Source organism: Musca autumnalis, unplaced genomic scaffold (assembly GCF_047663935.1).
Source record: "Musca autumnalis isolate F117 unplaced genomic scaffold, ASM4766393v1 scaffold_1, whole genome shotgun sequence".
Taxonomy (NCBI): Eukaryota; Metazoa; Arthropoda; class Insecta; order Diptera; family Muscidae; genus Musca; species Musca autumnalis.
The window spans coordinates 83,669,025-83,695,056 of record NW_027411644.1 but is presented as its reverse complement, the minus strand read 5'-3'; the positions used below and the strand labels follow the sequence as shown (position 1 = coordinate 83,695,056).

Below are 26,032 nucleotides of genomic sequence, written 5' to 3'. Positions count from 1 at the left end.
TTTTTTTGTTACAGCAATAAATCGGCTCGTGAAATCTCACGTTTTGCCGAATCTGCTATGGCTGTGAAGCGTGTTATACTGCAACATTTCTCAATGCGTTACGACTATATGATGGAACGTCCCAATATCTATCAATCTTCCCAAAATGGTGGTGTCTCCGAAAACACCAAAGAGCCAAAGGAATTGTTGCCATTTAAAGCTCATCGTTCCAAGAGTCGCCATCGTCCATCACCCCTGAATATACAACAGTCGATAAATAGTTACGCCAGCAGTGGTAGTGGTAATGGCAATGGAGATTGTGAGGTTATGGTACCCTGTAATAAAGCATCCCATCGGATCTACAATACCACCTCCATTAATTTCTCTTTATTGAATACCCACAATGAAGAAGATGATGCAGCTGTAATGGAAATTGAACAGCAGTATCAAGAGAAACAAGATGGGCTCAATGAAAAGGAGGACAATAAGCTGAGCACCTATTGGCATAATTTGGATGATAATGGCGAAGATGGTGGCGATGATTGGAACAAGGATCTGTTACTGGATAATCCTATGGAAACAAACAAAACAAAGTCTGAATACCTTTTACAAACGAATTCGAAAGTTAATGAGGACGAGGAGGATGATGATGATATTTTTAAGAAAGATTCATGGATCCATGATCTTGAGGATTTTGATTATCCAGTTTATAATTATCATCACATTGAGAATAATGATGATGATCATCATAAAGATGACCATGTTAAGGCCAACGATTTTAACGATCTACAAGATGAGGATGATGATGATGATGAAGATGTTAGCAATAACAAATTGTTTATTAATTTATCTAATAAACAACGTGTTAAGAAGAAGAAACAAAAGAAAAAGAATACTAAACAACAACCACAACAACACCAGCAGGCAGTTAATAATGATATATTGGAAAGTATCAGTGATCTAAAGGCAATGCTACCTGATGTAATTCAAGAGACTGGCAATAAAATTGATCAAATCAATTGCAATGATGATAACGACGAAGATGAAGCAGAAGACGTAAAAGAAGCTGAAGAAGATTCTAATCACAATGTTAATGTTGGTGATGATGATGATGACAATGAGGGTGATGATGTTGGTGAAAAACAAAAACCTGCAATTGTTAAAAATTATAAAAACAAACAACCACAACGTAAAAGGAAGAAGAAGAAATTCTTGAAAACCCAAACCTGGGAAGTCAACAATATTGATGATGAGGATGATGTTGAGGAGGTTAAAAAAGCAAACGATGCCGTGCCAGCTGTAAAAGTACCTATGATAACAATTATAACTACAAGCCCACCACAAAAGAAACAACAAGAAACAGAAGCCAATAAAGAAGAATATGATGATGAAGATGATGATGATGAAAAGATGGATATGGAAAAGAAGTTGCATAGCAACTCTTCCAACTCCCCCTCACCAAAAACATCAATACTCAAAAGCAACAACAGCAAGAAGACTTCTCCCATACCAACACCCCATTGTTTGGAACAACAACAGCAACAACGTTGTGTCTATTTTGAAAATGATGATTCCTATCACAATTATGATGCCGAATTAGAAGACGACGATGAGGACGTAGATGATGATGATGAAGATGAGGGTTTAGAGGAAGGTGATGATGTTGATGACGAAGAAGAAGAGGAATATGTAATTAAATTTAGTGGTGACAGCCTTAATCGTAGTGGTAGGGGTTCGGATTTGAAATTAGATTTTGAAAAACCAAGGATTGTCAATCGCATTTTGGATGATGACGATGTATTTAAGAAGCCCATGCAGTTTCAGCACTTTTCCAAGACACGCAAACATCACCAACAGCAACAACAACAACAACAACAAAAACGTTATATTAGCCATAACAACAACAATCTGGAGAAAAAACCTTTGGAGAATTGGCGTGAACGTAACAACAATAACTACAATGAAAAGCAAAAGGCGACCACCATTACCAGCAGCAACAACACCACTAATTTGAAGAATTTTAAAAATCTAGACAATCATTCATATCGTAACCATAAGCAACGTTATGATTATCCAGTTAACAACAATAATAACAGCAACACCAGCTCCACCACCGTAGGAAATTTTCCACGTTATGGTTCGCATCAGCAACAAATTTCCAATCGCTGCAATCCTTATATGTTGCCAAGCTATTGTTATCGCCAACAGCAGCAGCAACAACAGCAGGATAACTTAAATGGTGAACGTATCAACACCAATAACAACCGCAATAATAATAATGATGGAAATAGCAGCAGCAGCGGTGGTACACCACCTTCGGATAATGAATTTTCGAATTTTGCTGGCAAGCATAAATTTTCACCACCCCGCAATAATGGTAGTGGTGGGGATAATGAAATACGTAACTGGCGCAATGATTGTATCCATGCCTCTGTGCGTAACAACCACAACCAGAACAACAACAACCCCATTAACAACAACAACAAAATGGGTTATCAACGTAAATGCTATTCCGAAGAGTCGCAAATGTTACCCATTTATCGTAATGGTGAGGGTGGTGGTGTTTCCAGTGGTCCCTCCTCACGCATTGGTTCGGGACGTATACCCGTGCGCAATGCCAAAGAAAACCATTTCCAAAATAATTATCACTTTGGTTCTTCCTATGACTCATCCTATAATAGCTCATCACCCATTAATATTGGCCTGTCACCAACTGCCGAAAGTTTCCTTAGGCAAAGGCAGCAACGCCTTCAGCATATGCCAGCTATGGGTGGATCACCACCCTATTATCAACATTTTGGTCCAAAGCAACAACAACTGCAACCACGTAATGCAAAAAATCTATTAAATAATTCCAATGATTATTATAAAAAACATCAGCAACAACATCAACCACATCATCATCATCACCACAATCACCATCAGCCACACCAACAGGCTGCAACAGCCAGTGGCTAGCCATGGCTAAAGCCTCTAAATCTTCAACTAATTTCCATTGATATAATTTGTGACATGGACAACAACAACAACAACATCATTCTGTGTCGCATTGTTGTAACAAGAACAACAGCGAGAATATCATCAATGGCCCAACCAGTTAAACAACGACAACGACAACAAGTAAAAAGTTTTCAAGACGATGTTTACGAAATTTCTAAAAAAACACGGTGATTTTTTCTTCAAGATTTCCTTTAACAACAACAAAACAACATCAACACCAACACCAACAACAAAAACAACAATTTCCGCCATATATATTTTTTCTACTATTTTTTTACCACAATATTATAATTTTGTTTGAAAGATTTTGTATTGTATATACCCTACATCCATTACTCCACCTCCCCCAAAACACCCAAATTGAAAATGGAACTAATTTGTCCACATGTCTGTCTGCTTAATTACAATGGAAATTGTTTAAAAATTCCAACACCCTCCGCCCCACACCCCCTTTTCTAGCAAGTAGTTTTAAGTAGAAAAGTGATAATCTTAAAAAGGGAACTTTTAAATTTGTTAATAATTTCTTAAATATATACACCTGAAAGTTCCCATTTAAGGATATTTTTATTTCCAAGAAACTAAAAGACAAAGAATTTTTAGTTTAGACTTGTTGAAATTTTGTCCAAAATACTCCACCCCCATAAGGCCATAATTTCTTGAGAATGAAAATTGATTATTTATAGGGGCATTTCTGTTTAGTTAAAACTCTTATTGAAATTGATGACTAAGAATGCTTTCAAGGGCTAAATTTTAAGGAAACTAGAAGAGCTAGAATTTTTGGTTAAAGCTATGTTGGAATTTTATCCTGACATGCATCCAACAACCTTTAACAAGGCCAAAAGTTTTAGGTATAAAATGTTATCATTTAAAGGCATTTTTATTTTGTTTAAAGTTCCTTATTGAATAGCCTCTTAGCAACTCTTCCAAGGGCTTGATTGCAAGGTAACTAAAAGGACAAATTAATTCAGTTTATGTTTTGTTGAAATGTTGTCCTGATATATCCCTTAAACAGCCCAAAAGAGAGCTAACGTTTCTTGAGCATATAATGTGTTATTAATTAAAGTGGCTTTGTTGGAATTTTGCACTGGTGTAACCTTTAACACCCCTTAAAAGAGAAATGTTGATACTTTGGGATAAAATATCAATTTTAGTTTTGTTAAAAATCATTTTGAAAATCTCATTTCAAGAACTCTATCAAGGAACCAGTTCCTAGACAACTTAAAGGGCAATAGTATTCTGTTTATGTTATGTTGAATTGTTGCCCTTAGGTACTCCAACAGGGTCCGAAATTGTTAAGAATAAAACGTTAAATTGTAGATTTGTTAAAAAATATTGTATTTATAAAAAAAATACCTTCAAGTACCCAATACATTAAACCACTAGAGGGTAAGAGCATGCAGTTGAAATTTTATTTTGTTATATTCCAGACGCGCCCTAACTCGAGTCCCTAAGAAGAATAAAAGTGAGATTTTTTTCCATCAAAAATAATTTTCAAAATGGACCCGGAATAACCTTTTGAAGGCCTCAATTCCAAGGAAACTAATGTGGGAAGAAGTTTAAAGCTTAAACAGGTCTTACAAATTTAGTTTAGGATTTGTTGAGATTTGGAAATTAATAATTTTATGTGGAAATGGAAAGAATTTTTTGTTTCCTTAAAAATCCCTTCGAGGCAATAATTTTATGAAATTTGAAGAGAAAACAGGCATTAATTTCAACACTCTCTCAATATTCTCGAATATTCAATGGCATTTGGACAATTAAGATATGGAAAGGCCAAGAGTATTTAATTTAATATTATTTAATAGACTATCCATTATAGCTGCCTCCAACTAAAACCCCCTTTTTCAAGAGATCTCATTGAAATTTGGTATGTTTTAAATTAACTCCCTTTAGCCTGTCCCCCTCTTCCCATACTTGCCAATTATGTGTGTTCCTCCCAATACATTCATGATGTTAATTTAATATTCTTTAAATTCCTTACAATAATGTATTGATATTAGACACCATCGCCGAAGCAAGTAGGTCCATCTTAAGAAATTATGACCTTCGCCGATCTCAACCTTAGACCATTTAAGAAAAAAGTACATAAGATAATTAGTATCTTAGTAAGTTGCTTATAAAGTACATAAGATAATTTTGGAATCTTAGTAAGCTGCTAACAAAAACTTTGGTTGAAGATCAAGAAACCCCATTTAGGGAAATTAATCCCACGGAAATTAATGTCCCCTTTGTTCCATTTTCAAACTTAAAAATCAAAATATCAACAAAAAAATACACATTTCCAATAACACATCCAAGCGGATGTAGGGCATATATATGTAGACCTAATGTAGTCGGCTTTTGATTCGACTTTATATCTTTTTGTAACTTGTTTTTTCTTTATTATACAAAAAACAAAACATATTACTATATTTATTTGAAAACAACAAAAACAACACCCACAAAAGTTAAAAACAAGAAACAAATGAAGTTAAATAGAGAGTGAATAAGAAGAAGGAGTTTAAGCTTTAACTATTATCTATTCTACTACCTACTACTTATTTGAAAAACAACAAAAAACAAAAGCTAAAAAGTCACATACACACATACCTATATTAACTTACAAAATAATGAAGAAGAAAGAAAAGAAACAAAGCTCTTGTTTTAAAAAGCTTTAAAAAACGAAATTATAATGTTTCTATTGTTTAGAAAAAATGAAAAAAAAAACTACAACAACAAAAAATGATTATTACTATTATTATTATTGTCGAATAAAAGAGAATTGTTGCAAAAATCATGAATTACAACAGCAACCAACCAAGTAGCTGGTTAATTCTTGAAATTGCCAACAATTGAAAAAACAAAACAAACAACCCGACAAAACGAATATTTTTTTGTTTTCTTTTGAGACTTTCCGTAACCTCTCTTAAAATCATTTTTTTCATACAACATGAGTAGAAATGGTTGCTTCTTTATTTTAATGCTTTTCTTGAAGAAAAAAAAAAACATTTTCAAATCATTTCATCCCCAAAAAGAAACGCAATAAATTACCATCTTCCACCTTGCTTCTTCCTTCTCTTTTTGTGGAACAAATTTGAGCCTAAATTTATGCTATTTTAGTAACAGTATTTATTCCTATTTCCTTTTGACCCAAACGAATTAAAAACGAAAACCAAAACAAAAGGAAGCTTTTAGTCCTAAAATAAAAGCCCACATTTTGTTGTACCTATCGAGACCAGACCAAACCAACCAAAAACCACCCTTTTTGGCCTTGCTTTTCTTTTCATTTGTCAAAACTACTACGCAACACCATTTCAAAAACGAACTAACCATTGGTTTTGGAATTTTTTGCATGGAAATTTCTTTTTCTTCTCATTTCTATTAGTAGCTTCCTTTATCTTTTAATCATTTACTCTCATTCATTTCATATCCCAATTCTAATCCTAAAAATGATTGCTAACGAGATGAAACAAAAGGTAAAGTTTAAAGATTTTTATTAAATAAAAATTATGGTTTTTTGATAAAACTTTGCCCGCCAAAAACTGAACCCTAAACGACGACCCTGATTTACTTAATCCTGTCATTTAAAATATTTCTCTGAGGATATAAATATGATGTACATATTTATGTTGAAAGTTCTGAAAGTTCTACAAGTGAGAAGGAAGGAAACAGGTGAGGATTTAAATTGGAAAAAAAATATGAAGCGGAAAATTGAATGTCAAAACGGCTTAGGTTAAGAGAATGTCTCAAATGTTTAGCCCACTTTTTTCTATATTAACATAAATGGACAATACAAATTCTGGAATTGTCCATTTTTTAAATAAATATGATACAAAGAAGATTCCCAATACTTATCCGGTGATGAACATCTAATCTCAAAGGAGAAAGTCTTAAATCTCTACCGAAGATCAATCACTACTTGTGTACGACTTATCTGAGAACTGTAGTGGAATTCTGTAACTGTTGTTCAGTTAACGAACGAAATCATTAGTAGAAGCTAAAACTCAAAACTTGTTGATTAATATTTGGTTAACTTATCGAAGACGAGGTGCATTAGCCGAAGTCCACACTACACCATTTTCACATGTAATTCAAATAATTTCAGTTGTAATTTGATTATTTCATTTGAAATTCGAAACATTTCACTTGTAATTTGAGAATCCCAATTGAATTTCGAATTATTTCATTTGTAATTTGACAATTCGACTTGAAATTCGAATTATTTCATTTGTAATTTGCATTTTTTCATTTGTAATTCGAATTTTTTCATTTGTAATTTGAATTTTCCTATTTGTACATCGAAGTTCTTCGTTTGTAATTTCAAATGAAAAAATTCAAATTACAAATAGAAAAATTCGAATTACAAATTAAATTCGAACTACAAACAAATGAAATAATTCGAATTTCAAATGGAATTCTCAAATTACAAATGAAATAATTCGAATTTCAAATGAAATTCTCAAATTACAAATGAAATAATTCGAAATTCAATTGGAATTCTCAAATTACAAGTGAAATGTTTCAAATTACAACTGTAATTATTCGAATTACATGTGAAAATGGTGTAGAATGGTTTCACGAAACAAATGTCACGAAATTAGTCTTTCTTTGATCGAGTTCCTACTGAAGTAATTTCATGATATAACTCTCGTGTGGAACTCGATGTAAAGACGCGAAGTTTTATAAAATATTTCAATTTGTAATGGAGGCAAACCGCTTCACTTGGAGGCCAAATTGTATGGAAGTAATAGAGGAAAGACAGAATGGAAGAGTGCTACTTAAAGAAGATAGAGCCGAAAACACATCCAATGTTTAAGTAAAGTTTTGCGTCATTTCTGGTAGAAGAATAAAAGACAAAGTGAAACCAAGTTTGTATTTTTCTTTATATATTTTTTCTAAAGGTGCTCAGAGAACCTTCCACATAGCCATCCCATACCTTTTGAAAAATGAACATAAATGAAAAGGGAGAATCCAAAACAAGAACAATTTTAGATTTTTAAAATTAAAATACATATGGAATAATAATTCACACCATTCTATTTAATATTTTTGGGGTTATTCGGAACGAAAATTCCCCGTGAGTTCTTTGACTTTCTACCTTAAGTTGTATCGTCGGAAAGACAAAACTCACGGGAAATTTTTGTTCTTTTTGGCTCCTCTCTGTTCATTTTTAATGGGAGATAGGAGATGTTTCACTTTAACTATCTCGGAAATTGCGATATCTCCCAAAAGTTAAAGGTTATTCTGAACGAAAATTCCCCGTGAGTTCTTTCACTTTCTACCTTAAGTTGTAATGGCGGAAAGACAAAACTCACGGAGAATATAGGAGATATTTCACTTTAACTATCTCGGAAAGTGCGATATCTCCCGAAAGTTAAAGTTTATTATTGGGCTGATAGTAAACAAGATCTTATTTAGCATTGGAAGCTAATATAGAAGGTACTTTATGGTCTCTGTCTCTTCCTCAAATAGCCTGCAGTAATCACATTGGGGCTTACGTAGCTGTGTTCCGTAATGAACCCTACAGCAACTTTGATCTCGTCCATGTTATGTAAGGAAAAAGTGTTCTATAACTCGATATAACCGGCCAGATAAACCGGGTTCGTTCAGGCATTCTCCAAGTGTTGGGTCTATGTAGAAGTTGTGTAGTATGTTGGTGATGATGGTATGTTGGTGGTGACGTACAGATTCCTCAATTGCAATATTGGGAGATCTGTGATACCACACGGGGTAGCTCATCAGCAAACTTGTTCTCGAAAATGTTGCTGTGTGCCGGTACCCAACAGGAAGTAGTTTTCCTATCAAATCACTACACAAGTTACTTACCAACATTGCTATTAAATAAATTATAAAATGAATTCTGCTGGAAGTACAAATGAAATCTTTAGAAATTCAAAAAGAGCAAAGATATTAAACCCTGGATGTTTACATTTGAAACATATGGAAGTTATACTTTTAAAATAAACGATACGTTTTTGGGTGAATGATTTGGAAATTGGTTAAAGTTTTTCGTTATTAAAAAGATTGTAAGAAACTCAATGATATTGTTAATATTTTACTGTTATTGTTTCTAAGAAACAAATATTTGAGGTTAGGGCCGACCGAACAATTTTTTTGGCATACATTTTTTGCAATTTATAAAAAAAAATTCTTGCAATTGGAAAGAGAAGACGAAAGTAAATGGATTGCAAAATACACAATTATATCGTTAGTATTTTATTGTAATTTTTGAAATGATTATTCGTAAAAAAATTTTGAGGTTAGATCCGAACAATTTGTTAGCACATTTTTTTGCAATTCATAAAAATAATTTTAGCAAGAAAGAAAGTAACAAGATTACAAAACACAAAATATTGGAAAGTGATTATTCATAAAAAATTATTTGAGGTTATGGCCAAACAAAAAATAATTTCTGCAATTGGAAAGATAGAAAGAAATTAAAAAGATTACAAAACTCAAAATGATACTGCTAATATTTTATTGTGATTTTTGAAAAGATTATTCGTAAAAAAATATTTGAGGTTATGGCTGGAAATATTGTGGTGTTTTTATAAAAATATTTTTTTTCTATTGGAAAGGGAGGACAAAAAAGTAAAAAAAAAGATTGCATGATACGCAATAATATTGTTAATCGTTGATTGTTAATTTTGAAAGGATTGTTAAAAAAACATAGCATGCATTTTTTTACAGTTCATAAAAATAATTAATAAATCTTTGGAAATTGCCAAAGTTTTTTTTTTAAATTAAAGTTAAAATTAAACATACAAAATCATCAAATAATTTTAATGGTGAAAAAAATTTCTATTAAAAAAATTTAAAAAAAAGTCAACTGTGATGATGTTTTTCAACTTACAGAACTCGATGAATTCTTAGTTGATACGTGCTGACATGTTGCAGAATATTTTGATTTTGGTGTTTCTTTGGAAAAGCCGAAAAGTGAGTGTGATTCTCATTTATTTGAGAATACTAGACACTTAAAGAGTTCGGTTTTTCGCTAAAAAGGCATCATTTCAAAAAGCTGAAAAAGCCAATTGATAATTCCCTTCGCCGGGATGAAATCATGATATTGGCAGCGATCAGTAAAATTTTGCAACACTTTCAGATCGTTTTGAAAAACATTACTCTCTGTAATAGAGGGTAATAAATGAAGTTAAGCCATTGGGGGAGTACTCCAGCTTAAGCAATCAAAAAAAATCTATTTTAGTCATAATATTTTTTTTAATTTTGCAAATATTTTAATAGAAAAATTTTTCACCATTAAAATTATTTGAGGATTTTTTATGTTTTTTTGCCATACATTATTCGCAATACATAAAAATAATAATGCTTTGGAAATGGTCAAAAGTTTTTTTTGTTAATTAAAGTAAAAATTAAAAATAAAAAATCCTCAAATAATTTTAATGGTAAAAAAAAAATCTATTAAAATATTCGCAAAATTAAAAAAAAAATAAATATTTTTGTTATATTTTTTTTAATTTTGCAAATATTTTAATAGAAAATGTTTCACCATTAACATTATTTGAGGATTTTTTTATGTTTTTTTTAAATTAAATTATTTAACAATATTTGAGGTTATGTTCGATAACGAGTTTTTCTTATTTTTCGATTTCATTGTAAAAATAAATTTTGACATTCTTATATTGAAAGAAACTGAAAATTTTGAGAATATTTCGATTATGTTTGTTATTTTAACAATTTCTTTAAAAATAACCATTTTTAGAAAATCACAAATCAAATATGATATTGTGTTTTTTAAAATTATGAGATTTTTTTAAAGAATCTAAAAATACTTCGAATTTTTGCACACCTTAAATGCACCAACAAAACCTGTTGATTAAATATAAAAAAAAATCCACACAATCGTATCAAATCAACTAATGGCCTGTTTCTCTAAGACGATTCGAATTCAAATTTGTTCGAATTACTACCAAACTGTTGGTGTTGTAAGAAATGTTTGTTTGATTGAAAATAAAAACAATCCAAATATTTTTCAAAAAACGGAAGTTTGGTAGTAGTTCTTAGTGAAACAGGCCATAAATGATATTAAAATAATCCCGGCCATAAACTCACTTATTGTGATACATATTTCTAAAAAATCTTCAAATATTTCAAATTGTTTTTGCATATCTTTTATTCTTAATTTCTGAAAAATATAAATTTTACATATATATTTCAAAAATTAAAAAAAAAAAAAAATCCACATAATCCAATCTCATGATAATAAAATGTTCGTCCATAACCTACCTTACTTATTGCAATACATACAAATTTTAAAATAACTTAAAAATCATTTCCATACCTTAAATACACCAACATAACTCGTTAATATATTTTTTATAACTTGTTATACATACATAAAAATATTTTTTCAAAAATTAAAAAAATACACATTATTAGAAATTCTAAACAATATTTTTAAATTGTAAACATTATTAAAATTATCATTTTTTGTAATTTAAATTTTGCTTTCCTCTCACTGTTCTTGACACGCTACATCTATATCCAGAATACAGTCGTCGTTTTTGCTTAAAATCTGAGATTTGAATTGAGAAAAACATACTTTCAAAGGTATCATTTAATTTTGAACTATTTTAAACAGAGTACAACGTAAAGTAGAGAGAGTGAGAAAACTCAAGGGGAATTTATGTTTAGAATAAGGCTGAATACTTTTTTATGCCTTCAGACAACATCGCATTTTTAAGTAAGGCGAATATACCCTTCATCGTAATGTTGGTGACATTTCTTGTATATTTCAGCCATGTAAAACTTCTTTAAAAGTGGTATCGATAGTCACGCTGTTCGGATACGGCGATCTAAAGGGCTGTACTTATTGACTTGATATGAGGGAAGTTTCCCTCGTCCCCTCAGTGATGTTCGTAGTAATAGTCCTTTTTCTTTAATTTTTACCCCCCTTTTAACCATCAAGCGTAGGGTATTGCCAAACAGTTGTGGACCAAATGTGTTTCAGACAATATGGAATTGATTTAAACACGTTCACCTTCTGTAGGGAGGATAGGCACGTGGAGCAATCGATAAAAAAAACGATAGAAAAAAATTCCTTTAGATTCTAAAGATTTCGACATCAAATTGAGTGATGAAATAATTTTCATAAGGGGATTTTCGAAACCGAACCTGCTCTTGTCCCATTATCGAGCCTGACATGTACCACAGAAGAAGATAAATAGGGGCATGGAAAATTTACCTTGAACATTGAAATGAAATTCTCTTATGTCAAATAGTGCTTCCATATTCTATACATACCTCAATTGCATGCTTCTTAAACCTTAACCCATCCAAGCGTGTGAGCAGAAAGGAGTTTTTACAGACGATCACAAGTGAGTCTTTATGGCGAGCTGAAGCGAGTCTTTAGAGGCGTGCTGAAGCCAGTTTTTCTAGGCGAACTGAAGCGAGTTTTTATAGGCGAGCTGAAGCGAGTCTTTATAGGCGAGCTGAAGCGAGTCTTTGTAGCCGAGCTGAAGCGAGTCTTTATAGGCGAGCTAAAGCGAGTCTTTATAGGCGAGCTGAAGCGAGTCTTTAGAGGCGTGCTGAAGCCAGTTTATCTAGGCGAGCTGAAGCGTGTCTTTATAGGCGAGCTGAAGCGAGTCTTTATAGGCGAGCTGAAGCGAGTCTTTATTGGCGAGCTGAAGCGAGTCTTTATTGGCGAGCCGAAGCGAGTCTTTATTGGCGAGCTGAAGCGAGTCTTTATAGACGAGCTGAAGGGAGTCTTTATAGGCGAGCTAAAGCGAGTCTTTATAGGCGAGCTAAAGCGAGTCTTTATAGGCGAGCTAAAGCGAGTCTTTATAGGCGAGCTGAATCGAGTCTTTATGAAGCGAGTCTTTATAGGCGAGCTGAAGCGAGTCTTTGTAGCCGAGCTGAAGCGAGTCTTTATAGGCGAGCTAAAGCGAGTCTTTATAGGCGAGCTGAAGCGAGTCTTTAGAGGCGTGCTGAAGCCAGTTTATCTAGGCGAGCTGAAGCGTGTCTTTATAGGCGAGCTGAAGCGAGTCTTTATAGGCGAGCTGAAGCGAGTCTTTATTGGCGAGCTGAAGCGAGTCTTTATTGGCGAGCCGAAGCGAGTCTTTATTGGCGAGCTGAAGCGAGTCTTTATTGGCGAGCTGAAGCGAGTCTTTATAGACGAGCTGGAGTCTTTATAGGCGAGCTAAAGCGAGTCTTTATAGGCGAGCTAAAGCGAGTCTTTATAGGCGAGCTAAAGCGAGTCTTTATAGGCGAGCTAAAGCGAGTCTTTATAGGCGAGCTGAATCGAGTCTTTATAGGCGAGCTGAAGCGAGTCTTTATAAGCGAGCTGAAGCGAGTCTACTAGCGAGCTGATGCGAGTCTTTACTAGCGAGCTGAAGCGAGTCTTTACTAGCGAGCTGAAGCGAGTCTTTATAGGCGAGCTGAAGCGAGTCTTTATAGGCGAGCTGAAGCGAGTCTTTATAGGCGAGCTGAAGCGAGTCTTTATAGGCGAGCTGAAGCGAGTCTTTATAGGCGAGCTGAAGCGAGTCTTTAGAGGCGTGCTGAAGCCAGTTTTTATAGGCGAGCTGAAGCCAGTTTTTCTAGGCGAGCTGAAGCGAGTCTTTATAGGCGAGCTGAAGCGAGTCTTTATAGGCGAGCTGAAGCGAGTCTTTATAGGCGAGCTGAAGCGAGTTTTTCTATGCTGGCTGAAGAGAGTCCTTTTGGCCGAGTTGAAGCTAGTCTTTATAGGCAAGATGAAGCGAGTCTTTATATTCGAACCGAAGTGTGTCATTATAGACGAGCGGAAGTCAATCATTATAAACGAGCTGAAGCGAATAAAGGTGAACTGAAGCGAGGTTATATAGGCGAGTTGAAGTGAGTCTTTATTGGGGAGTTGAAGCGAGTCTTTAGAGGCGTGATGAAGCCAGTTTTTCTAGGCTGACTGACGAGAGTCCTTTATGGGCAAGCTGAAGCGAGTCTTTATATTCGAGCCGAAGTGAGTCATTATAGACGAGCGGAAGCCAATCTTTATAAGCGAGCTGAAGCGAATATAGGTGAACTGAAGCGAGGTTATACAGGCGAGTTGAAGCGAGTCTTTATTGGGGAGCTGAAGCGGGTCCTTATGGGCGAGTTGGATCAAGTTAATGCGAGCTAGTTAAAGCGATATTTTTGGAATGTTTGTTTTGAGAATTCTTATATTTTGTATACCGTTGAAAGACTATACATTCTGAGCTGATGGGAGACGAGCTGAAGCAGGCTTTTTATAGACTAGTTGAAGCTAGTCATTTAGGATCGAGTTATGTAAGTCTACAAAGTATTCCCGAGTATTTTCAATAATTGTATGGTTTGCTTTTCTTAGATTATCCGAAAGTAAATTAATTTGAAGTACTATCAAACTCAAATATTAGAGTTATTTTTGAATCATCTTAGAAAAAGAATCCATTAATGAAAATTGTTAGTTATAAATTTCTTTAAAATTCTGATTAGTAAAATATTGATAGTAATTTTTTCATATTTTGTATCAAAAATAAATTATAATTTTCATGAAATGTTTGCGTTTCTCAATTCTTTGGTTTAAAATTTCCATAATTTTTGAAAACACAAAAATCTCGTTAATTATCTATTACCTGTTGGGTAGAGAAAAAAAATAATTGTTAAAAGTTAGGTTAGGTGCCATATCAAACAATAGAAAAGTTATATTAGGACGCACGAGATGCTTGAAACTATTTCTTCAATGATCTAAATATGTGATAAACTTGGTTAAGAAAAGAAAGTTTGTAACCATAAAAGACATCAGTTACTTAGTCTTGGACTAATGATAGTCAACTAAACATATAAACTTTAAACTATAGCTTGTAAATGTTATTACACGGTAATGCAAAATGTAATGTGTACTTTAGGTTAATTATTTTTGGGGTGTGGTGGGTAATGAAGGGATTTGTGGAATACTTTCAACTGAATCATGGCCTTAATTAGGCACCTTACTTTGTATCTTGACCCCTAATGTCTACATTACCCTACCACCACCACCCTTAAACTCACAATTTCTCACCAAAGTTAGTAGAACAAAAAGCTTAAACTCCTCCTACTCATTATTGATAAACAATTTCCTCCAAGCCAACAAACAAAATTGTATTTGCAATTTTTATTAAGTCTTGTAACAGAAATTAACGATTTTAAAAGGGTATTTTTATAAAATTCGAATTTTGATTTAAAAAAAATTAATTTATTTTTAAAACAAGTTTCTTACCAGACTTAATAAAGATTGCCTCTCACTTTAGTAGTTAGTTGTAACTAATATTGAAAAATTACAAAAAATATGTTAAATTATTTTCTAAATTAAAAAAAAAAAAAATTGTATTAAAAATTAAAGTTTTTATATAAAAGAAATTTTTCACCACTCCCCCCAATTATTGTATTGAAATTCCTTTAGTTTTTAGATAAAAATACGTCCCCCTTAAATTGTATTCTCTACTTATATTTTTATGCCAAATCTTTCACCACCACACACAACCACTCACACTTTATCACTTTTACAACAACCACAATTATTGTAAAAACTATTTATTTTTTGTTATAATTTCTATATTTTTTTACAACAAAAAAATACTACAACAAACAAACTAAAAAACCTAAGGCCTATAAAGCTAAGAAAAAAACTACTCTCCCCAATCTTACAAAAAAATAAGTGATTCGAGTATTGTGATGCTATTATAAAAAAAAAAACAAATCTAAAACTAAACTGAAAACAAAAGTTATAAGAAAAATAAGAGAAAAAATTGATATTGTCCTATAATTTTGTTTTCGTTGAAAAGATAAAGAAATATATATGAAAAAAACTCTGAACTCAAAAACTCTTCTCTTTTTTTTTTTTTTAATTGGGGGGATGGTAAAAACATTGTGTGACTAAGGAGAATATGGTCGATGGTCATAGTTTTTTATAATGTTATTAAAGTTAATGAGTTGAAGGAACTCCTTATAGAAGAGCTTTATGTCATTTTAGTAGGCGAACTGAAGTGCGTCTTTATAGGAAGCTGAAGCAAGTTTTTATAGGCGAGATAAAGTTCATGTCTTCATAGGCGAGCTGAATTGCGAATTTTTATAGACGTGCTGAAGGGAGTGTTTATGGTTTCACACCATCAGTTTTGACTGTCGATTTTTCGGAAATATCGATTACTGTTAAACTGTTCAGCAGTAACATGAAAACATTTTGTGGTTACCTGATGAATGACAAAAATTAACGGCCACAAGGCAGTAACCGAGTTGGTCCATACTTTGCACATCGTAAAATATTAGATTAAGTACAATATGGACTCTGTCGGTCCACACCTTTAGGTACATCCAACACAAAATATGCAAAAAGTACAGTTCAAGTGGTGCTCTCAAATCGCTTTGGTAGCAACTTGTATTCTCTGTCCCTATTACGAAGGTACACGTTTTTTATATTTCATGATAAAATGGCCCGAAGGCTATGAAAAGCCCTACGGCACCAAATGTAGTGGCTGGAGAGCACGTAACCCTCCAATGATTCGGTCCAAAATTTGGCTTTCCTAATATTTTGTCCAAACTGAGTTTAAGTTCGAAGAAGGGCCATATCTTTTTTACAAAAAAAAAAGCAAAACTTTTTAGTTCTGGAACAAACCTATTTTGTGGTTACCTGATGAATTACAAAAATGAACGGCCACAAGACAGTAACCGAGTTGGTCAATACTTTGCATATCGTTAAATGTTCACCAGAATTAGATTAAGTTCAAGTATGGACTCTATTGGTCCACTCCTTTGGGTACCTCTCAAATCGCTTTGATCGCAACTTGTATTCTCTGCCCCTATTGTGAGGGTACAGTGTTTTCACAGGGAAGTCCATATTTCCTGATAAAATGACCCGAAAGTTGTGAAAAGTCCTACGGCACCAAGTGTAGTGGCTGGAGAGCACGATAACCGTCCAATGAATCAGAAGAGTTGGTCCAAAATTTGGCCTTCGTAATATTTTGTCCAAACTTAGTTTAAGCTCTGTCGACTCCTTCCGGTACCTCCGCCTCAAAAGTGCAAAAAAGTTCACTAAAGTGGTACGCACGATTATCTGGAAAGGAGCCATCGTTTCGGATCTTCTAACATTTTGGCCAAATTTAGTTTAACTTGTAAGATGGTCCATATTGGTCTTCTCCTCCTCCCCCACAAAAGTTCAACATTTTTGAAATTTATACCGATGCTACTCCTTTTGGACCAACTTAGTGGACCAAAAGCCCTAAGTTATATATAGTTATATCGGCTACGTTCGATTCTGCAGCAAAGCTGGTGTTATATTATCCGGTCCCGACGATTTATAAGTTTGAAAGTCCATTAAATTCTTGAGAGGCTGGTAATTTCATGTATTAGCTGTTCATCATCTACAGTGCGGGATTGATTATGGCTTGCTGCACACAGGCCACATCATCAAAGTCCATGCAACCGGAGAAGTGAACCCCATATAGTAGATCCAGAATCTGCAGGCCACAGATAGCCTCGTACCCACGCTTAGCTTAATATTGCCTATGGATTTCGGCAGATAGATTAGACAGAAGTCCTTATAGCAATGCAAGGGAGTTTTGGTAAGGATATCACAGATCTCTCGACTTCTTCCACTTTGTGTAGACCATTGTTTTCACACAGTTTTGAAGTCGCCAGCGTTCTTAATTTATCGCAATCCGTTCTCCTTTAAGTTGGTTACACATTAGGTGTGTCTTTTTACGTGATAATTTGTAATAATTATTACGAAATGTTACAAAATGCTGTCTTTTTACACAAAAGTTCAGTAAAAGAGAGCGAAGTGAGAGAACAATTTTGACAGTTGTTTGCTGAGAAATTGCTAAAAGTTGCTGAAAGAATTTTTCCCAGCAACATTTAGCAAGTTCGATCAGCTGTTTTTTAATCATCTGCTAATGGTCAGCTGCTCAATGTTTATCTTATTTTTGTGGAAAAATATTATAAATATTACGATTCAGCTATATTTATTAATTGTTTTATTAATATATTAATTATTTTTTATTTATTTTGCCTAAAATTGAAGAACTTTTTCAATGCTTTGAAGTTAGCTTTTCTTTCATGCATTGGCGCCAATGTTTTTGTTTTGGTTATCTATCAACTGTTATCTTGCTAAAGTTTACTAAATGCTGTCTTTTTACTTTTTTCTCTATTTTCGTATCAAAGAGAAAAATCTCTCTTACTCTCTGAAAAGAAGTTACTGAATAATTATTACTGAAAAAGTAAAAAGACACAACTATTGTCAGTTCTGAATGACAGCTTTGTTGTTGCTTGCTAGTGTGGCCGTTCATTTTTGTCATTCATCATGCAACCGCAAAATGTTTTGTGGTTGCTGGACGGTTTGACAGTTATCAATAATTGCGAAATATCGACATTCAAAACTGACAATGTGTACCCAGCTTTATTAGACTCTGTTTGGCTCCAAGTATAAAGGTTTGGAAAAGTATCATCCAAAGTTAATCACTCCTTTCGATGATTATTCGTTCACAAGCCATCCCTGTTCATCACAGTGGTACAGTTTTTGGACCATTATTTAAGGAATGCTCTGAAACTCACTTCACCTCTCACTTCTCGCCTCAAGCATTTTGTTCACGTTAATTTTTTAATTATTTTATGAACGGACTAGGGTGTACTCTTCTTTTTTAATACCCTAATAAATCGTAGCCCCAAAAAATTCGTAAAAAATAGGAGTTAACGCGGTGGACAAAATGCTTGAGGCGTGAAGTGAGTCTCAGAACATACCCGATCGACTTGCACACGAAAATCAAAAAGGTCCTAAACCATCCCTGGCGCACTCTTAAGCGAACGTTGTGAGGGAGGTAGCGGAAGGTGTTCTTCGTTCCGCTGCCCGAAACGCTGACGTAGTGTGGTTCCCGGCAAACCGGTATCGAAGAACCCTCCGTCGTGGTAATTCATATTGGTACCGGCAGCATTTTTTAGAGCTCTCTGCGGGCCATTATCTCCCATCCAAAAAAAAAAAAAAAAAACAGTAATAGAAACCCAGAAGACAACCTGCTGCAAAAACTTCAGAAGAATTCGAGGTCATAACTGCTAATTAAATTTGGCGCCATTCGAAGTGTCATTTTTTGACATTTGAACAATTGTTATTGTTTGCTAGTAGAAGGTACGAGGGTAGTAAAAGTGGAGCGTTAACTTAACTGGAGCGTTAAATTAACAACACATTCTCATTGGTTGTCTCTCCAAACATGAAAATTCTGATTTTGCCGATAAAATCATCTTCAGTGACGAGGCCCATTTTCATCTTGATGGCTTCGTCAATAGGCAGAATTGTCGCATTTGGGGTGAGGAAAATCCTCGAGTGATTCACGAGAAGCAAATGCATCCTCAACGTGGCACTGTGTGGTGTGGCTTTTGGGCTGGAGGAATAATTTTTTATGAAAATGAGGCAGGTCAAGCGCAGACAGTCAATGGTGTTCGTTATCGTGAAATGATAACCAGTTTTTTTCTTGCTTAGAATTGAAGAAATAAATGTGGAGGGCATGTGGTTTCAATAAGGCGGCGCCACATGTCATACAGCCAGAGAAACAATTCAATTGCTGCATCAGTCATTTCCCGGCCGTGTTATTTCGCGGTTTGGAGACAACAATTGGCCTCCTAGATCGTGCGATTTTTTTCTTTGTGGTTTTTTTGAAGTCGATGGTTTACGCGAATAAGCCGACGACGACTCAAGCCTTAAAATAGGAAATTGGAGGCTGAATTAATGAAATACAGCAGCATTTATGCAAAACGGTTATTGAAAATTTCATTAAAAGATCGCGTGTGGGCCAGCAAAACGGCGGCGGCCATCTGCACGATATCTTGTTCCATACATAACCTCATTCTGTCTACTTTACGATACAATAAAGTTTCAAGATTTTTTTTCAAATATCTGTGTTTTATTTAAAATTTAAAAATTGCGTTCTAGTTGGACACCCTTTATAACCCATCTTCGAACCTCATCTAAGTTTACGAGGCGCACAGCTTGAATCAAATCTGTCGATCCGTTCAAGAGTTCTTGTGCGCACCAGCCAGGAAGACACACTGGTCTGACTGGTTCGACTCGACATTTCAACATTTGTTATCTTTTCAAAGTGTATAAATCATTATCCTAAAGACAGGGTATAATTAAATCAATAACATATACAATTTAAATATAAATACCATTTGATACAAATGCGATTTTACTTGATGCTTTAATATTTTAGTAATTATGCTATACAAAATTGGTCGCCTGCAACGACATTATTTTAAAAAAGCTCGGTTTCAAAATACGATCCGTATTTATTTCCAAGAATAATAGCCTATTTATATTATAGCTTTTTGCAGGGATAACTTTCTTCATGAGGATTTATTTGACATATAATATATTTTTGAAACACAGTGGATTTATTAAATCCGGTTATATGTAAACGTACTATCTATATTACTATGGTTTGTGCGGTTGTTGACAAAATAAAAGACAGCCACTTCTCCTAACAAATATTATAAACCATTTTATTTAATATCGTCGATTTGCTAGTGTAGATTTTGCGAACAACATTTTTCTTTGTTGTCTCTGGTCAGAGTTGTCATCTCTCGTCTTGTTTGTTAACGGCTGGGACAGAGATGCCACAGTATATAAATACTTAATTGTGGCAACACCTTTCAGTGAACTGTTAGCAGCGACATCTTTTAATTTAACTGATACCAACACTAGTCACATAGACTAATTAAATATAGACAACGGAATGTTTCTTCTTTATTGTTCAAAAAAAAAAATTGTCCGATTAGAATGGCGTTGGTGTGCAAATTGAATTTCCCATTAAGTCTGTGTTTAGACACACAAATTTCTCGGGAAAGTAAATTGAGTTTTTTTGGGAGAGAGCGGAGAGGAAAGACCTCCTCAATACTCTTTCCTACCCCCTATTGCCTAAAAACTGAATTTACTTTCCCCAGAAATTTGTGTGTCTAAACACGGACTAAGAATGAGTGAAAACATTAATGTTCGAAAAAACCATGGCAGAACTACCAGGTAGTGGTATCACACCAGCTGATCGAATATGAAAAGTCAAATCCCTTTATAAAAAAAATTGTTTTTGTTGTAATTTCCCCAACAACATAAAGAAAGTTTTGACATAAAATATTGCCAATACCTGGGTAATTGTGCCATGTTAAAAATATATAAAAGTACACTTTACTTTTCTGAAAAATGTGTACGCCTGACTACGGACTTACTTTCTCACATGTACCAAACCGAAAAGCCGCGAAATTTATATTTATTTTAATGAAATTTGTTAGTTGATGTAATTCATGCATATACCTTATAATAAATATACCTTGCTAATAAGCCACAAAATCGAATGCCTTGTTCATACTAAGGCTAATTCGCTATCTATTCGTTGTTCGATATAATTACTTCATTTTCCATACAAAATTTTGAGAACGAACAACGATTTTTATACATTGTTCAATTCAAATTACTCTCAGAATGACGATAAAATATACCCCATCTCTAACAAATGAGAGAATTTATCGAAATAAATTAATTATGACAGGAAAAATAGAAAATTTAAAAAAATATTTAAAACCCAAATATTTTTAGAAAAACTGCAATACGAGAATGGAAAGTAAGCGGTTTAACGACTAGTACACATTCAAATCAAAGCAAATTTCGTCTTCTCTTTCATTGCAGTTGCATTTCTTGTCCATCTTTTCAAATGATGGTGACCGCAGCAACCATGGTGGCCGTTCCCGACGCCGCCGCGACCCTAGTGGTAGCCGTCATCGTCGTGGCGGTAACCGCCAACAAACAAACGGTCAGGACAAGGACCCCAACAACCCCCCAGCAAATGATCATGGAGGAGGTAACCGCCAACAAACAAACGGTCAGGACAAGGACCCCATAGAAAATAGGGGGAGTGAATGAGGTAACGACGTCGACGTTGAACACTAACCTATGTCATACTAACATACATAATAGTTACATAGTATTAATGTTACTTACCTATGTTAAAAAATAAACGAAAATGAAAACGATATGTCTTGTTTTTTTCTTCTTCATTTATTTGTATTTTTAATTATTATCATTAATAATTATCTAAAAGATAATTGGCCTATAGAGTATGAGAAAGATGAATATAATTATTGGGGCTAAGCGAAAAATTATTTTGTAGATAAAAGATAAAACATTGTAACGTATTTTTTAAATTATTTTTTATTTTAAATCATTTTGACTTTATGATGTCATGTAATGGTAGGGTATCCTATGGTAATTAGCAAACTGCATGTAAAATTCTTATTGTCAAAAAATTGTTTATGGTTCATAATGCCATAAAATTCATGGAAATTTCGTTAAGTTTATCCATGAAATCTACTCACAACCGGCTTTTCATCATTCGATTAGCAGGTAGAACATTCTAAACACATCGTAGTGTTGATAATGATCGATGTACATCGTAGTGTTGATAATGATCGATGTACATCGTAGTGTTGATAATGATCGGCGTAATAAAGATCACGATCACTACGATGTGCATCGTAGTGTTGATAATGATCGGCGTAATAAAGATCACGATCACTACGATGTGCATCGTAGTGTTGATAATGATCGGCGTAATAAAGATCACGATCACTACGATGTACATCGTAGTGATAATGATCATCGCTCTGCTGCAGAGGGTAAAAATGGTGCAGAAACAAATTCTGCAGAGAACATTTCTGCAGAAACCAATTCTGCAGATACTGCAGAGAACAATTCTGCAAAGAACAATTCTGCAGAGAATACTGCAGAGAACAATCCTACTGCAGAGAACAATCCTACTGCAGAGAACAATGAGAACAATACTGAAAGCAGTACTTTATAAAATTTGTGTACTTTTGGTCAAATTCTTCGATTGCTTGCATTAAATGCTTCATTTTTGAAATTTCACTAAAATCAAAATATTTCAAAAAATTATAATTTTATTATTTATTTATATTTATGTTACTTTATACTAAAGCTCTTTATTTTTGTTATGGAGTAGTTTAACATCCCTTTCATTTCCTAATAATAATTCAATCCATAATAATTCAATCAATCAATCAAAATGTTTTATATTCAATATAGATTAATTATAATTACTACATATATTTTTATACATAGTAATTGAGTTTTGGAGTAGTATTGTTATCCCTCCCTTAAATTACTTAATTTTAAATTATAATGGCATTATATTGTAGTGTATAGCCATAAGGTCGAAAGACTGGGCATAAGAGAATTGAAATAAATTAAATTAAATATTGAATTTTTCCCTAGTATTAAATCCTGTTTTTATTACAAACACATGGCGATTATAAATATTTGCAATAATTTTGTCGTGTAGATGTCTTAAAATATGAAATTTCATAAAAATATGAAATTTCTTGAAAATTTTTTTCAAACTCCCACACTGTTTGCTGGGGAGATTTTTCCCACAAAAAGACACAAAATTCTCCCACAATTCAAGATAGAGAATGTATACTTTTTTCCCATGGGAACAAATTCCCAATTCGAACTTCGTTCAGAATGAGGGGGATATGGGAAATAAAAAGAAATATTTAGAATACGAAAAAGTGCAAGAAAGAAACAATTCCCATCTCCCACGCATTCAGAATAGGGCTGAGTGTCTATACTCTGGGGAATTCAATCTACATACAAAATGCTCGCTTTGCTACCCAACTGATTAAATATTTTCCCGATATGCTATCGTTTAAAGCTTATTTGTTTATTTCTTATACAGTTTGCACCTTAACAATATAATAAATTATTTCTAAAACTTCTTATATCTATGCAAAACTAGTTTAAAAAGAATGCATGCGTTAAATATACGTTTAAGTCTGAAAACTTATTACCAGTAAACAATATGACACATACTGAATCAAGTTTTCTCTTTACAAAATCTTGCTAGCTACCATATTTTTTCCGCTGCGAAGTCTATCAGCCTCATACCATTGTCAGATGTTTAATAGTGGAGACTAGATTTTCCGATTGTTGGGCCAAAGATATTCTCCTTTCCAATTTTGGCATTAAAATCGCCTAGAATGATTTTAATGTCATAGACAGGGCAACGGTCATATGTTTCTTCTAAGCGCTCGTAAAATATATCTTTGGTCTGTTCGTCCTTTTCTTCAGTGGGAGCATGAGCGCAAATAAAGCTGATGTTGAAGAATTTAGCTTTTAATCGAATGGCAGCTAGAATTACCAGCAATCTAGCAATCTGGCAATTTGATAAATCTGGCAAGGCTATTACCAACAAAGAATAATAAGAAGAAGAGCGCACAACAAAACTTGTAAACGCGTAACACTGCTGACACGTGTTTTAAAATTACGTTAATATTTTAATAAAAAAAGATGAATTATTATTCAAGCAATTTGTCATTGCTAGCAACATTGCTGGTAAGTATATACATATAAGTATATATTATATATGTATATATATAAGTATATATTAGGCATAAGTTGAATATACGGACTGGATTTGGATCGATGATAAAAAAATTTTCGGTTTGAAGGAAAATTTTGTTCGCGTTAGCCGAGATTTGTCCATAGGCCGAAGGCCTATATATGAAAAAATTTCGATTTAAACTAAACATATCGTCAAAACCAAGGGATTTTTTGAACTTTCGGAGCCTATATCTCGGGAAGTATGATGTATATATCGGCGTGATCAGCACTGCAAGCCCTATCTGTGGTAAAAATATCAAGTCGATCCGAATCCAGTCCAAACATTCATCCTGCTCCATATATTATAATAATGAATAATAATAATGAAGCTACTATTTTTTACTACAGCAATATCAACAACAAGTTCAGCAGCAGCCGCAGTATATCTGGATACCACCACCTCAGCAGCCTCAACAGCCTCAACAACCTCAGGTTCTGATACAGGCACCACTATCACAAATACCATTTTTGCAGTCACAACAGCCGGCACAGGCACAGGTGCAACAGCCGGCACAGGTGCAACAGCCGGCACAGGTGCAACAGCCGGCACAGGCTGAGGTACAACAGCCGGCGGCACAGACACAACACGGCAACAAGCAGCAGCCTAAGAAGAAAAATTGGAGAAGACGTAATAACGATTATTATCACTACGATGCACATCGTAGTGATCGTGATCTTTATTACGCCGGAAGAAGACGTAATAATGATGACGATCACCACGACTTACGTCGTATGATCCATTGCTTGTTAAGTACATGGAAACAATTCATGGCAAACAATACAAAAATTCATAAAACTAATATAAATATAAAATTTGTAGAGAAAGTTGTACAATTCACTGCCAATGATAAAAAATTATTAAATAAAGGTTATTTCTATGAAGATAACGTTACAGACGTCCTTACAAAAACTTTTAATGAAAACGTTATAAATTTAATAGGACGTCTAACATGTCAAAGGCGTGAAAGAAAGATTTTAGATAAAACAAAGACATTTGTAATCGGTATTACAAAAATAGTAGAACTATTTATTAAAGAAGAAAAATTCACTTTTAATGAAAAAAAAACAAATTTTAGCAGATTCTATTAATTTTTGGAATATCGTAAACATTAAAGGATCCAATTCAAAACCCGTTACAAGAACTTTACAAAATATTCTATTCATACTAGAATATTACGGAGACGTTCCTCTAAAAAATTGTACAACCCATCACAATATAGAAAAATGTTTTTCAAAGATTAGAGGACGTAATGATTTAATATATATAAAATCAAGATCAGATGCCGTGATCAAATGTAAAAAATTAATACACCCAAAAACATTTTGGTGTGATTCTAATTTTCGAAGATAATTCAATTCGAAAGTAATTCACATAAGCGATAAAAAGAGACAACAAGCGAACATTTGGCGAAAATTTTGACAGTTTACATCAGCCATGCATAAATCAGTACTCTAGCGTACATTTCATTTCGTGTGTTTTGTTATTCTCTTGTTCTCAGTCGTTGGTGAGACATCAACGAATACACACAAGCACGGATTTATGAACTGTTTTCTTTATGTATGTATGCCAAAAAGGATTTCAGCCTTGAGACCCAAATCGTAACCAGGGAATTCATATTGTTAACCATTCTCCTTGGCCATTCAAACTGCATTGCTTTTTCA

The 26,032-nt window shown here is 33.8% G+C and overlaps 2 protein-coding genes across 3 annotated transcripts in view; both read left to right on the top strand.

Annotated features, from left to right (window-relative positions):
• The window catches only part of Lk6 (MAPK interacting serine/threonine Lk6 kinase), an 86,778-nt gene extending 80,933 nt beyond the window's left edge, over window positions 1–5,845 (top strand). For both annotated transcript variants that reach the window (XM_073983297.1, XM_073983304.1), the window contains exon 6: window positions 15–5,845. In XM_073983297.1, the coding sequence (XP_073839398.1) occupies window positions 15–2,937 (2,923 nt within the window). In that variant the 3' untranslated portion in view covers window positions 2,938–5,845. The remainder of the gene's footprint in view (window positions 1–14) is intronic.
• A 17,822-nt stretch (window positions 5,846–23,667) lies between these two features.
• On the top strand, window positions 23,668–25,232 carry LOC141391993 (uncharacterized). Its single transcript, XM_073964868.1, has 3 exons — window positions 23,668–24,322; window positions 24,719–25,141; window positions 25,191–25,232. The coding sequence occupies exons 1-3, from the start codon at window positions 24,278–24,280 to the stop codon at window positions 25,230–25,232; spliced, it is 510 nt and encodes a 169-aa protein (XP_073820969.1). The 5' UTR covers window positions 23,668–24,277.
• The last annotated feature ends 800 nt before the right edge of the window (window positions 25,233–26,032 follow it).

What these genes read in the sequence shown, in the direction of transcription:
- LOC141391993 (XM_073964868.1), top strand. Translation starts at nt 24,278, where the DNA reads ATGAATTATTATTCAAGCAATTTGTCATTGCTAGCAACATTGCTG. An exon ending in CATTGCTAGCAACATTGCTG is followed by an intron (nt 24,323 to 24,718) that starts GTAAGTATATAC and finishes TTTTTACTACAG; the next exon opens with CAATATCAACAACAAGTTCA. An exon ending in GTACATGGAAACAATTCATG is followed by an intron (nt 25,142 to 25,190) that starts GCAAACAATACA and finishes TAAAATTTGTAG; the next exon opens with AGAAAGTTGTACAATTCACT.